Source organism: Pseudophryne corroboree, chromosome 1 (assembly GCF_028390025.1).
Source record: "Pseudophryne corroboree isolate aPseCor3 chromosome 1, aPseCor3.hap2, whole genome shotgun sequence".
Classification (NCBI taxonomy): Eukaryota; Metazoa; Chordata; class Amphibia; order Anura; family Myobatrachidae; genus Pseudophryne; species Pseudophryne corroboree.
The window spans coordinates 1244079833-1244092221 of record NC_086444.1 but is presented as its reverse complement, the minus strand read 5'-3'; the positions used below and the strand labels follow the sequence as shown (position 1 = coordinate 1244092221).

Here is a 12389-nt window from a genome sequence, read left to right as displayed (position 1 = left end):
GACGGATGTGGGAACCGGTGCAAGGATGGTTCCTAAGTCTGGCCACAGACACAATCTGACCTGGAGCATCTAGTGGAACGCCGGACAGAGTATAGAGTTCTAGGTCTATAGGGACGGATGTGGGAACCGGTGCAAGGATTGGTCCTAAGTCTGGCCACTGACACAATCTGACCTGGAGCATCTAGTGGAACACCGGACAGAGTATAGAGTTCTAGGTCTATAGGGACGGATGTGGGAACCGGTGCAAGGATGGTTCCTAAGTCTGGCCACAGACACAATCTGACCTGGAGCATCTAGTGGAACGCCGGACAGAGTATAGAGTTCTAGGTCTATAGGGACGGATGTGGGAACCGGTGCAAGGATTGGTCCTAAGTCTGGCCACTGACACAATCTGACCTGTAGCATCTAGTGGAACGCCGGACAGAGTATAGAGTTCTAGGTCTACGGGGACGGATGTGGGAACTGGGGCATGAATTGGTTCTAACTCTGGCCACTGACACAATCTGACCTGGAGCATCTAGTGGAACGCCGGACAGAGTATAGAGTTCTAGGTCTACGGGGACGGATGTGGGAACCGGTGCAAGGATGGGTCCTAAGTCTGGCCACAGACACAATCTGACCTGGAGCATCTAGTGGAACACCGGGCAGAGTATAGAGCAGTGATGGCTAACCTTGACACTCCAGCTGTTTTTGAACTACACATCCCAGCATGCCCTGCATCAGTTTTAGCATGGCCAAATAGCAAAACTATAGCAGGGCATGCTGGGATGTGTAGTTCAACAACAGCTGGAGTGTCAAGGTTAGCTATCACTGGTATAGAGAGTTCTAGGTCTACAGGGACGGATGTGGGAACCGACGAAAGGATTGCTCATAAGTCTGGCCACTGACACAATCTGACCTGGAGCATCTAGTGTAACGCCTGATAGAATATACAGAGTTATAGGTCTACAGGGACGGATCTGGTGCATGGATTGGTCCTAAGTCTGGCCTGGAGCATCTAGTGGAACGCCTGATAGAATATACAGAGTTATAGCTCTACAGGGACGGATGTGGTGCATGGATTGGTCCTAAGTCTGGCCTGGAGCATCTAGTGGAACGCCTGATAAAATTTATAAGTGTTCTAGGTCTACAGGAACGGATGTGGGAACCGGTGCATGTATTGGTCCTAAGTCTGGCCCGGAGTGTCTGGTGTAGCGTCGGACAGAACACACAGAGTTACAGGTCTACGACCACCGTGTGGTGGTCTCCCTCTGTCGTCATACAGGAAAGGGATCTCTATAAAGGGTTCCGCAGGGCGTCAGAGGTGTCTCTGTGACATAACATGAAGCCACATGTAATATGGGCGCTGTGGTACAGAAAAAGCACTATAGATATGAGTGTGTACGCTTCACATTACACAACGTTACATGTCTCACATATCTGCAGAGGAGACTGCTGACCAAGAAGCTTACACTCTATCTGCTGTGCGCAGGGGAAAGATGGCTGGGTGTGAGCCTAGCACATACACAGTGCAGTGACAGAGAGGCAGTGTGATAATACACACCTACACACCCACACCATGGGGTGATAATACACACCTACACAGATATAGCGTCCTCCAGCCGGGGCGATCCCGCGAGCGAACACTGCCTGAGCTGTACAAAGAGCAAAGAGAACATGTAAGACATTCCGCTATATGAGAAGCGGTGCCCCCATACTGACTCCCACTGCGGGGCGACACAGACAGTGGAGAGCTAAGAGACACGGAGCTAGCCCCTCCCACTGCCGGGTGACACAGAGAGCGTGGAGCTATGAGACACGTAGCCAGCCCCTCCCACTGCCGGGTGACACAGATAGCGTGGAGCTATGAGACACGGAGCCAGCCCCTCCCACTGCAGGGTGACACAGAGCGGGGTGCTGTGATACACGGAGCTAGCCCCTCCCACTGCAGGGTGACAGAGCGGGGAGCTATGAGATATGGAGCCAGCCCCTCCCACTGCCGGGTGACACAGAGCGGGGAGCTATGAGACAAGGAGCTAGCCCCTCCCACTGCAGGGTGACACAGAGAGCGTGGAGCTATGAGACACAGAGCCAGCTCCTCCCACTGCGGGGTGACACAGACAGAGGGGAGCTATGAGACAAGGAGAATGTACTCCCCCCCCCCACTTGATCTGCACACATCCCTCCCACCATAGGGTGACAGGAACGAGCTATGTGATGGGCACATGATCCTCCCACCATAGGGTGACAGTAGGGAGCAATGTGATATGTACACGTCCCTCCCACCATAGGGTGACAGTAGATATGTACACGTCCCTCCCACCATAGGGTGACAGTAGATATGTACACGTCCCTCCCACCATAGGGTGACAGTAGATATGTACACGTCCCTCCCACCATAGGGTGACAGTAGATATGTACACGTCCCTCCCACCATAGGGTGACAGCAGATATGTACACGTCCCTCCCACCATAGGGTGACAGTAGATATATACACGTCCCTCCCACCATAGGGTGATAGTAGGGAGCAATGTGATATGTACACGTCCCTCCCACCATAGGGTGACAGTAGGGAGCAATGTGATATGTACACGTCCCTCCCACCATAGGGTGACAGTAGATATGTACACGTCCCTCCCACCATAGGGTGACAGTAGATATGTACACGTCCCTCCCACCATAGGGTGACAGAAGATATGTACATGTCCCTCCCACCATAGGGTGACAGTAGATATGTACACGTCCCTCCCACCATAGGGTGACAGTAGGGAGCAATGTGATATGTACACGTCCCTCCCACCATAGGGTGACAGGAGGGAGCAATGTGATATGTACACGTCCCTCCCACCATAGGGTGACAGTAGGGAGCAATGTGATATGTACACGTCCCTCCCACCATAGGGTGACAGTAGATATGTACACGTGCCTCCCACCATAGGGTGACAGTAGGGAGCAATGTGATATGTACGCGTCCCTCCCACCATAGGATGACAGTAGGGAGCAATGTGATATGTACACGTCCCTCCCACCATAGGGTGACAGTAGATATGTACACGTCCCTCCCACCATAGGGTGACAGTAGATATGTACACGTCCCTCCCACCATAGGGTGACAGTAGATATGTACACGTCCCTCCCACCATAGGGTGACAGTAGATATGTACACGTCCCTCGCACCATAGGGTGACAGTAGGGAGCAATGTGATATGTACATGTCCCTCCCACCATAGGGTGACAGGAGGGAGCAATGTGATATGTACACGTCCCTCCCACCATAGGGTGACAGGAGGGAGCAATGTAATATGTACACGTCCCTCTCACCATAGGGTGACAGTAGGGAGCAATGTGATATGTACACGTCCCTCCCACCATAGGGTGACAGTAGGGAGCAATGTGATATGTACACGTCCCTCCCACCATAGGGTGACAGTAGGGAGCAATGTGATATGTACACGTCCCTCCCACCATAGGGTGACAGTAGATATGTACACGTCCCTCCCACCATAGGGTGACAGTAGGGAGCAATGTGATATGTACACGTCCCTCCCACCATAGGGTGACAGTAGATATGTACACGTCCCTCCCACCATAGGGTGACAGTAGATATGTACACGTCCCTCCCACCATAGGGTGACAGTAGGGAGCAATGTGATATGTACACGTCCCTCCCACCATAGGGTGACAGGAGGGAGCAATGTGATATGTACACGTCCCTCTCACCATAGGGTGACAGTAGGGAGCAATGTGATATGTACACGTCCCTCCCACCATAGGGTGACAGTAGGGAGCAATGTGATATGTACACGTCCCTCTCACCATAGGGTGACAGTAGGGAGCAATGTGATATGTACACGTCCCTCCCACCATAGGGTGACAGTAGGGAGCAATGTGATATGTACACGTCCCTCCCACCATAGGGTGACAGTAGGGAGCAATGTGATATGTACACGTCCCTCCCACCATAGGGTGACAGTAGGGAGCAATGGGATATGTACACGTCCCTCCCACCATAGGGTGACAGTAGGGAGCAATGGGATATGTACACGTCCCTCCCACCATAGGGTGACAGTAGGGAGCAATGTGATATGTACACGTCCCTCCCACCATAGGGTGACAGTAGGGAGCAATGTGATATGTACACGTCCCTCCCACCATAGGGTGACAGGAGGGAGCTATGTGATATGTACACGTCCCTCCCACCATAGGGTGACAGGAGGGAGCTATGTGATATGTACACGTCCCTCCCACCATAGGGTGACAGTAGGGAGCAATGTGATATGTACACGTCCCTCCCACCATAGGGTGACAGTAGGGAGCAATATGATATGTACACGTCCCTCCCACCATAGGGTGACAGTAGGGAGCAATGTGATATGTACACGTCCCTCCCACCATAGGGTGACAGTAGGGAGCAATGTGATATGTACACGTCCCTCCCACCATAGGGTGACAGTAGGGAGCAATGTGATATGTACACGTCCCTCCCACCATAGGGTGACAGGAGGGAGCTATGTGATATGTACACGTCCCTCCCACCATAGGGTGACAGTAGGGAGCAATGTGATATGTACACGTCCCTCCCACCATAGGGTGACAGTAGGGAGCAATGTGATATGTACATGTCCCTCCCACCATAGGGTGACAGGAGGGAGCAATGTGATATGTACACGTCCCTCTCACCATAGGGTGACAGTAGGGAGCAATGTGATATGTACACGTCCCTCCCACCATAGGGTGACAGTAGGGAGCAATGTGATATGTACACGTCCCTCCCACCATAGGGTGACAGTAGATATGTACACGTCCCTCCCACCATAGGGTGACAGTAGATATGTACACGTCCCTCCCACCATAGGGTGACAGTAGATATGTACACGTCCCTCCCACCATAGGGTGACAGTAGATATGTACACGTCCCTCGCACCATAGGGTGACAGGAGGGAGCAATGTGATATGTACACGTCCCTCCCACCATAGGGTGACAGTAGGGAGCAATGTGATATGTACACGTCCCTCCCACCATAGGGTGACAGTAGGGAGCAATGTGATATGTACACGTCCCTCCCACCATAGGGTGACAGTAGGGAGCAATGTGATATGTACACGTCCCTCTCACCATAGGGTGACAGTAGGGAGCAATGTGATATGTACACGTCCCTCCCACCATAGGGTGACAGTAGGGAGCAATGTGATATGTACACGTCCCTCCCACCATAGGGTGACAGTAGGGAGCAATGTGATATGTACACGTCCCTCCCACCATAGGGTGACAGTAGGGAGCAATGGGATATGTACACGTCCCTCCCACCATAGGGTGACAGTAGGGAGCGATGTGATATGTACACGTCCCTCCCACCATAGGGTGACAGTAGGGAGCAATGTGATATGTACACGTCCCTCCCACCATAGGGTGACAGTAGGGAGCAATGTGATATGTACACGTCCCTCCCACCATAGGGTGACAGTAGGGAGCAATGTGATATGTACACGTCCCTCCCACCATAGGGTGACAGGAGGGAGCTATGTGATATGTACACGTCCCTCCCACCATAAGGTGGCTGGTGGGTGATATATCACTGTCAGTGACTTACCCTGCGGAGTCTCCAGCGCATCCAGTGCATGCCAGTACACCATTATAGAGCCATCAGACTCGTACATCTACAGAGACACAATGGGAAGGAGATACATGAGACACTGTGTACGCTGTACAGCAATCTGCCCCACAGCACATAAGCTCCATTATCTTTACCTGAATCCCTTTCTGTGAGGCGAGTACCAGCAGCACCCGGGAGGGCAGAACACACCACGATGCCTAGAATGGAGACACTTGTTCATCAGCCAAGAGATAATGAGGGAGCAGTACCTATATCTGACCACTAGGAGAAATACATCAGATATAGAGGGGGCAGTACCTATATCTGACCACTAGGAGAAATACATCAGATATAGAGGGGGCAGTACCTATATCTGACCACTAGGAGAAATACATCAGATATAGAGGGGGCAGTACCTATATCTGACCACTAGGAGAAATACATCAGATATAGAGGGAGCAGTACCTATATCTGACCACTAGGAGGAGAAATACATGAGCTATAGAGGGTGCAGTACCTATATGTGACCTCTAGAAGGAGAAATACATGAGACAGAGGGAGCAGTACCTATATGTGACCACTAGAAGGAGAAATACATGAGATATAGAGGGGGCAGTACCTATATGTGACCACTAGGAGGTGAAATACATGAGACAGAGGGTGCAGTACCTATATCTGACCACTAGGAGAAATACATGAGCTATAGATGATGCAGTACCTATATCTGACCACTAGAAGAAATAATAAGAATTTACTTACCGATAATTCTATTTCTCATAGTCCGTAGTGGATGCTGGGGACTCCGTAAGGACCATGGGGAATAGCGGCTCTGCAGGAGACTGGGCACATCTAAAGAAAGCTTTAGGACTATCTGGTGTGCACTGGCTCCTCCCCCTATGACCCTCCTCCAAGCCTCAGTTAGGATACTGTGCCCGGACGAGCGTACACAATAAGGAAGGATTTTGAATCCCGGGTAAGACTCATACCAGCCACACCAATCACACCGTACAACTTGTGATCTGAACCCAGTTAACAGCATGATAACAGAGGAGCCTCTAGAAAAGATGGCTCACTACAGCAATAACCCGATTTTTTGGTAACAATAACTATGTACCAGTATTGCAGACAATCCGCACTTGGGATGGGCGCCCAGCATCCACTACGGACTATGAGAAATAGAATTATCGGTAAGTAAATTCTTATTTTCTCTAACGTCCTAAGTGGATGCTGGGGACTCCGTAAGGACCATGGGGATTATACCAAAGCTCCCAAACGGGCGGGAGAGTGCGGATGACTCTGCAGCACCAAATGAGAGAACTCCAGGTCCTCCTCAGCCAGGATATCAATTTTGTAGAATTTTACAAACGTATTTGCTCCTGACCAAGTAGCTGCTCGGCAAAGTTGTAAAGCCGAGACCCCTCGGGCAGCCGCCCAAGATGAGCCCACCTTCCTTGTGGAGTGGGCATTTACAGATTTTTGGCTGTGGCAGGCCTGCCACAGAATGTGCAATCTGAATTGTACTACAAATCCAACGAGCAATAGTCTGCTTAGAAGCAGGAGCACCCAGCTTGTTGGGTGCATACAGGATAAACAGCGAGTCAGATTTCCTGACTCCAGCCGTCCTGGAAACATATATTTTCAGGGCCCTGACAACGTCTAGCAACTTGGAGTCCTCCAAGTCCCTAGTAGCCGCAGGCACCACCAATAGGTTGGTTCAGGTGAAACGCTGAAACCACCTTAGGGAGAAACTGAGGACGAGTCCTCAATTCCGCCCTGTCCGAATGGAAAATCAGATAAGGGCTTTTTCAGGATAAAGCCGCCAATTCTGACACGCGCCTGGCCCAGGCCAGGGCCAACAGCATGACCACTTTCCATGTGAGATATTTTAACTCCACAGATTTAAGTGGTTCAAACCAATGTGACTTTTGGAACCCAAAACTACAGTGAGATCCCAAAGTGCCACTGGAGGCACAAAAGGAGGCTGTATATGCAGTACCCCTTTTACAAACGTCTGAACTTCAGGGACTGAAGCTAGTTCTTTTTGGAAGAAAATTGACAGGGCCGAAATTTGAACCTTAATGGACCCCAATTTCAGGCCCATAGACACTCCTGTTTGCAGGAAATGTAGGAATCGACCCAGTTGAATTTCCTCCGTCGGGCCTTACTGGCCTCGCACCACGCAACATATTTTCGCCAATTGCGGTGATAATGTTTTTGCGGTTACATCCTTCCTGGCTTTGATCAGGATAGGGATGACTTCATCCGGAATGCCTTTTTTCCTTCAGGATCCGGCGTTCAACCGCCATGCCGTCAAACGCAGCCTCGGTAAGTCTTGGAACAGACAGGGTCCTTGCTGGAGCAGGTCCCTTCTTAGAGGTAGAGGCCACGGATCCTCCGTGAGCATCTCTTGAAGTTCCGGTTACCAAGTCCTTCTTGGCCAATCCGGAGCCACGAATATAGTGCTTACTCCTCTCCATCTTATCAATCTCAGTACCTTGGGTATGAGAGGCAGAGGAGGGAACACATACCCTGACTGGTACACCCACGGTGTTACCAGAGCGTCTACAGCTATTGCCTGAGGGTCCCTGGACCTGGCGTAATACCTGTCGAGTTTTTCCCAACGGTTTATAATCATGTGGAAGACTTCTGGGTGAAGTCCCCACTCTCCCGGGTGGAGGTCGTGCTGAGGAAGTCTGCTTCCCAGTTGTCCACTCCCGGAATGAATACTGCCGACAGTGCTATCACATGATTTTCCGCCCAGCGAAGAATCCTTGCAGCTTCTGCCATTGCCCTCCTGCTTCTTGTGCCACCCTGTCTGTTTACGTGGGTGACTGCCGTGATGTTGTCCGACTGGATCAACACCGGCTGACCTTGAAGCAGAGGTCTTGCTAAGCTTAGAGCATTGTAAATGTCCCTTAGCTTCAGGATATTTTTGTGAAGTGATGTCTCCAGGCTTGACCATAAGCCCTGGATATTCCTTCCCTGTGTGACTGCTCCCCAGCCTCGCAGGCTGGCATCCGTGGTCACCAGGACCCAGTCCTGAATGCCGAATCTGCGGCCCTCTAGAAGATGAGCACTCTGCAACCACCACAGGAGGGACACCCTTGTCCTTGGTGACAGGGTTATCCGCTGATGCATCTGAAGATGCGACCCGGACCATTTGTCCAGCAGGTCCCACTGGAAAGTTCTTGCGTGGAATCTGCCGAATGGGATTGCTTCGTAGGAAGCCACCATTTTACCCAGAACCCTTGTGCATTGATGCACTGAGACTTGGCTCGGTTTTAGGAGGTTCCTGACTAGCTCGGATAACTCCCTGGCTTTCTCCTCCGGGAGAAACACCTTTTTCTGGACTGTGTCCAGGATCATCCCTAGGAACAGAAGACAAGTCGTCGGAACCAGCTGGGATTTTGGAATATTGAGAATCCAATCGTGCTGCCGCAACACTACCTGAGATAGTGCTACACCGACCTCCAACTGTTCCCTGGATCTTACCCTTATCAGGGAATTGTCCAAGTAAGGGATAACTAAAATTCCCTTCCTTCGAAGGAATATCATCATTTCGGCCATTACCTTGGTAAAGACCCGGGGTGCCGTGGACCATCCATACGGCAGCGTCTGAACGGATAGTGACAGTTCTGTACCATAAACCTGAGGTACCCTTGGTGAGAAGGGTAAATTTTGACATGAAGGTAAGCATCCCTGATGTCCCGAGACATCATGTAGTCCCCTTCTTCCAGGTTCGCAATCACTGCTCTGAGTGACTCAATCTTGAATTTGAACCTCTGTATGTAAGTGTTCAAAGATTTTAGATTTAGAATCGGTCTCACCGAGCCGTCCGGCTTCGGTACCACAACAGTGTGGAATAATACCCCGTTCCCTGTTGCAGGAGGGGTATCTTGATTATCACCTGCTGGGAATACAGCTTGTGAATGGCTTCCAAAACTGTCTCCCTGTCAGAAGGAGACATCGGTAAAGCCGACTTTAGGAAACGGCGAGGGGGAGACGTCTCGAATTCTAATTTGTACCCCTGAGATATCACCTGAAGGATCCAGGGGTCTACTTGCGAGTGAGCCCACTGCGCGCTGAAATTCATTGAGACGGGCCCCCCACCGTGCCTGATTCTGCTTGTAAAGCCCCAGCGTATACTGAGGGCTTGGCAGAGGCGGGAGAGGGTTTCTGTTCCTGGGAACTGGCTGATTTCTGCAGCCTTTTTCCTCTCCCTCTGTCACGGGGCAGAAATGAGGAACCTTTTGCCCGCTTGTCCACGAAAAGACTGCGCCTGATAATACGGCGTCTTCTCATGTTGAGAGGCGACCTGGGGTACAAACGTGGATTTCCCAGCTGTTGCCGTGGCCACCAGGTCTGAAAGACCGACCCCAAATAACTCCTCCCCTTAATAAGGCAATACTTCCAAATGCCGTTTGGAATACGCATCACCTGACCACTGACGTGTCCATAACCCTCTACTGGTAGAAATGGACAACGCACTTAGACTTGATGCCAGTCGGCAAATATTCCGCTGTGCATCACGCATATATAGAAATGCATCTTTTAAATGCTCTATAGGCAAAAATATACTGTCCCTATCTAGGGTATCAATATTTTCAGTCAGGGAATCCGACCACGCCAACCCAGCACTGCACATCCAGGCTGAGGCGATTGCTGGTCGCAGTATAACACCAGTATGTGTGTAAATACATTTTAGGATACCCTCCTGCTTTCTATCAGTAGGATCCTTAAGGGCGGCCATCTCAGGCGAGGATAGAGCCCTTACAAGCGTGTGAGCGCTTTATCCACCCTAGGGGGTGTTTCCCAACGCACCCTAACCTCTGGCGGGAAAGGATATAATGCCAATAACATTTTAGAAATTATCAGTTGTTATCGGGGGAAACCCACGCATCATCACACACCTCATTTAATTTCTCAGATTCAGGAAAACTACAGGTAGTTTTTCCTCACCGAACATAATACCCCTTTTTGGTGGTACTCGTATTATCAGAAATGTGTAAAACATTTTTCATTGCCTCAATCATGTAACGTGTGGCCCTACTGGAAGTCACATTTGTCTCTTCACCGTCGACACTGGAGTCAGTATCCGTGTCGGCGTCTATATCTGCCATCTGAGGTAACGGGCGCTTTAGAGCCCCTGACGGCCTATGAGACGTCTGGACAGGCACAAGCTGAGTAGCCGGCTGTCTCATGTCAACCACTGTCTTTTATACAGAGCTGACACTGTCACGTAATTTCCAACAGTTCATCCACTCAGGTGTCGACCCCCTAGGGGGTGACATCACTATTACAGGCAATCTGCTCCGTCTCCACATCATTTTTCTCCTCATACATGTCGACACAAAAGTACCGACATACAGCACACACACAGGGAATGCTCTGATAGAGGACAGGACCCCACTAGCCCTTTGGGGAGACAGAGGGAGAGTTTGCCAGCACACACCAGAGCGCTATATATATATATACAGGGATAACCTTATATAAGTGTTTTTCCCCTTATAGCTGCTGTATAGTTAATACTGCGCCTAATTAGTGCCCCCCTCTCTTTTTTAACCCTTTCTGTAGTGTAGTGACTGCAGGGGAGAGACAGGGAGCTTCCCTCCAACGGAGCTGTGAGGGAAAATGGCGCCAGTGTGCTGAGGAGATAGGCTCCGCCCCCTTATCGGCGGCCTTATCTCCCGTTTTTCTATGTATTCTGGCAGGGGTTAAATGCATCCATATAGCCCAGGAGCTATATGTGATGCATTTTTTTGCCATCCAAGGTGTTTTTATTGCGTCTCAGGGCGCCCCCCCCCCAGCGCCCTGCACCCTCAGTGACCGGAGTGTGAAGTGTGCTGAGAGCAATGGCGCACAGCTGCAGTGCTGTGCGCTACCTTGTTGAAGACAGGACGTCTTCTGCCGCCGATTTTCCGGACCTCTTCTGCCTTCTGGCTCTGTAAGGGGGCCGGCGGCGCGGCTCTGGGACCCATCCAAGCTGGGCCTGTGATCGTCCCTCTGGAGCTAATGTCCAGTAGCCTAAGAAGCCCAATCCACTCTGCACGCAGGTGAGTTCGCTTCTTCTCCCCTTAGTCCCTCGATGCAGTGAGCCTGTTGCCAGCAGGTCTCACTGAAAATAAAAAACCTAAACTAAAACTTTCACTAAGAAGCTCAGGAGAGCCCCTAGTGTGCACCCTTCTCGTTCGGGCACAGAGATCTAACTGAGGCTTGGAGGAGGGTCATAGGGGGAGGAGCCAGTGCACACCAGATAGTCCTAAAGCTTTCTTTAGATGTGCCCAGTCTCCTGCGGAGCCGCTATTCCCCATGGTCCTTACGGAGTCCCCAGCATCCACTTAGGACGTTAGAGAAACATCAGATATAGAGGGGGCAGTACCTATATGTGACCACTAGGAGGTGAAATACATGAGACAGAGGGTGCAGTACCTATATCTGACCACTAGAAGGAGAAATACATGAGATACATAGGGTGCAGTACCTATATGTGACCATTAGGAGGTGAAATACATGAGACAGAGGGTGCAGTACCTATATCTGACCACTAGGAGAAATACATGAGCTATAGCTGATGCAGTACCTATATCTGACCACTAGAAGAAATACATCAGATATAGAGGGAGCAGTACCTATATGTGACCACTAGGAGGTGAAATAAATGAGACAGAGGGTGCAGTACCTATATCTGACCACTAGAAGGAGAAATACATGAGATACATAGGGTGCAGTACCTATATGTGACCATTAGGAGGTGAAATACATGAGACAGAGGGTGCAGTACCTATATCTGACCACTAGGAGAAATACATGAGCTAT

The 12389-nt window shown here is 50.6% G+C and overlaps 1 protein-coding gene across 1 annotated transcript in view; it reads right to left on the bottom strand.

Moving 5' to 3' along the window:
- WDR54 (WD repeat domain 54) overlaps positions 1–12389 on the bottom strand; it is an 82706-nt gene that overhangs the window by 27198 nt on the left and 43119 nt on the right. Inside the window, exons 3-5 of the mRNA XM_063957465.1 lie at positions 5729–5791; positions 5571–5637; positions 1582–1634 (exon numbers count right to left, since the gene is read on the bottom strand). Coding sequence (XP_063813535.1) covers positions 1582–1634; positions 5571–5637; positions 5729–5791 — 183 coding nt within the window. The remainder of the gene's footprint in view (positions 1–1581; positions 1635–5570; positions 5638–5728; positions 5792–12389) is intronic.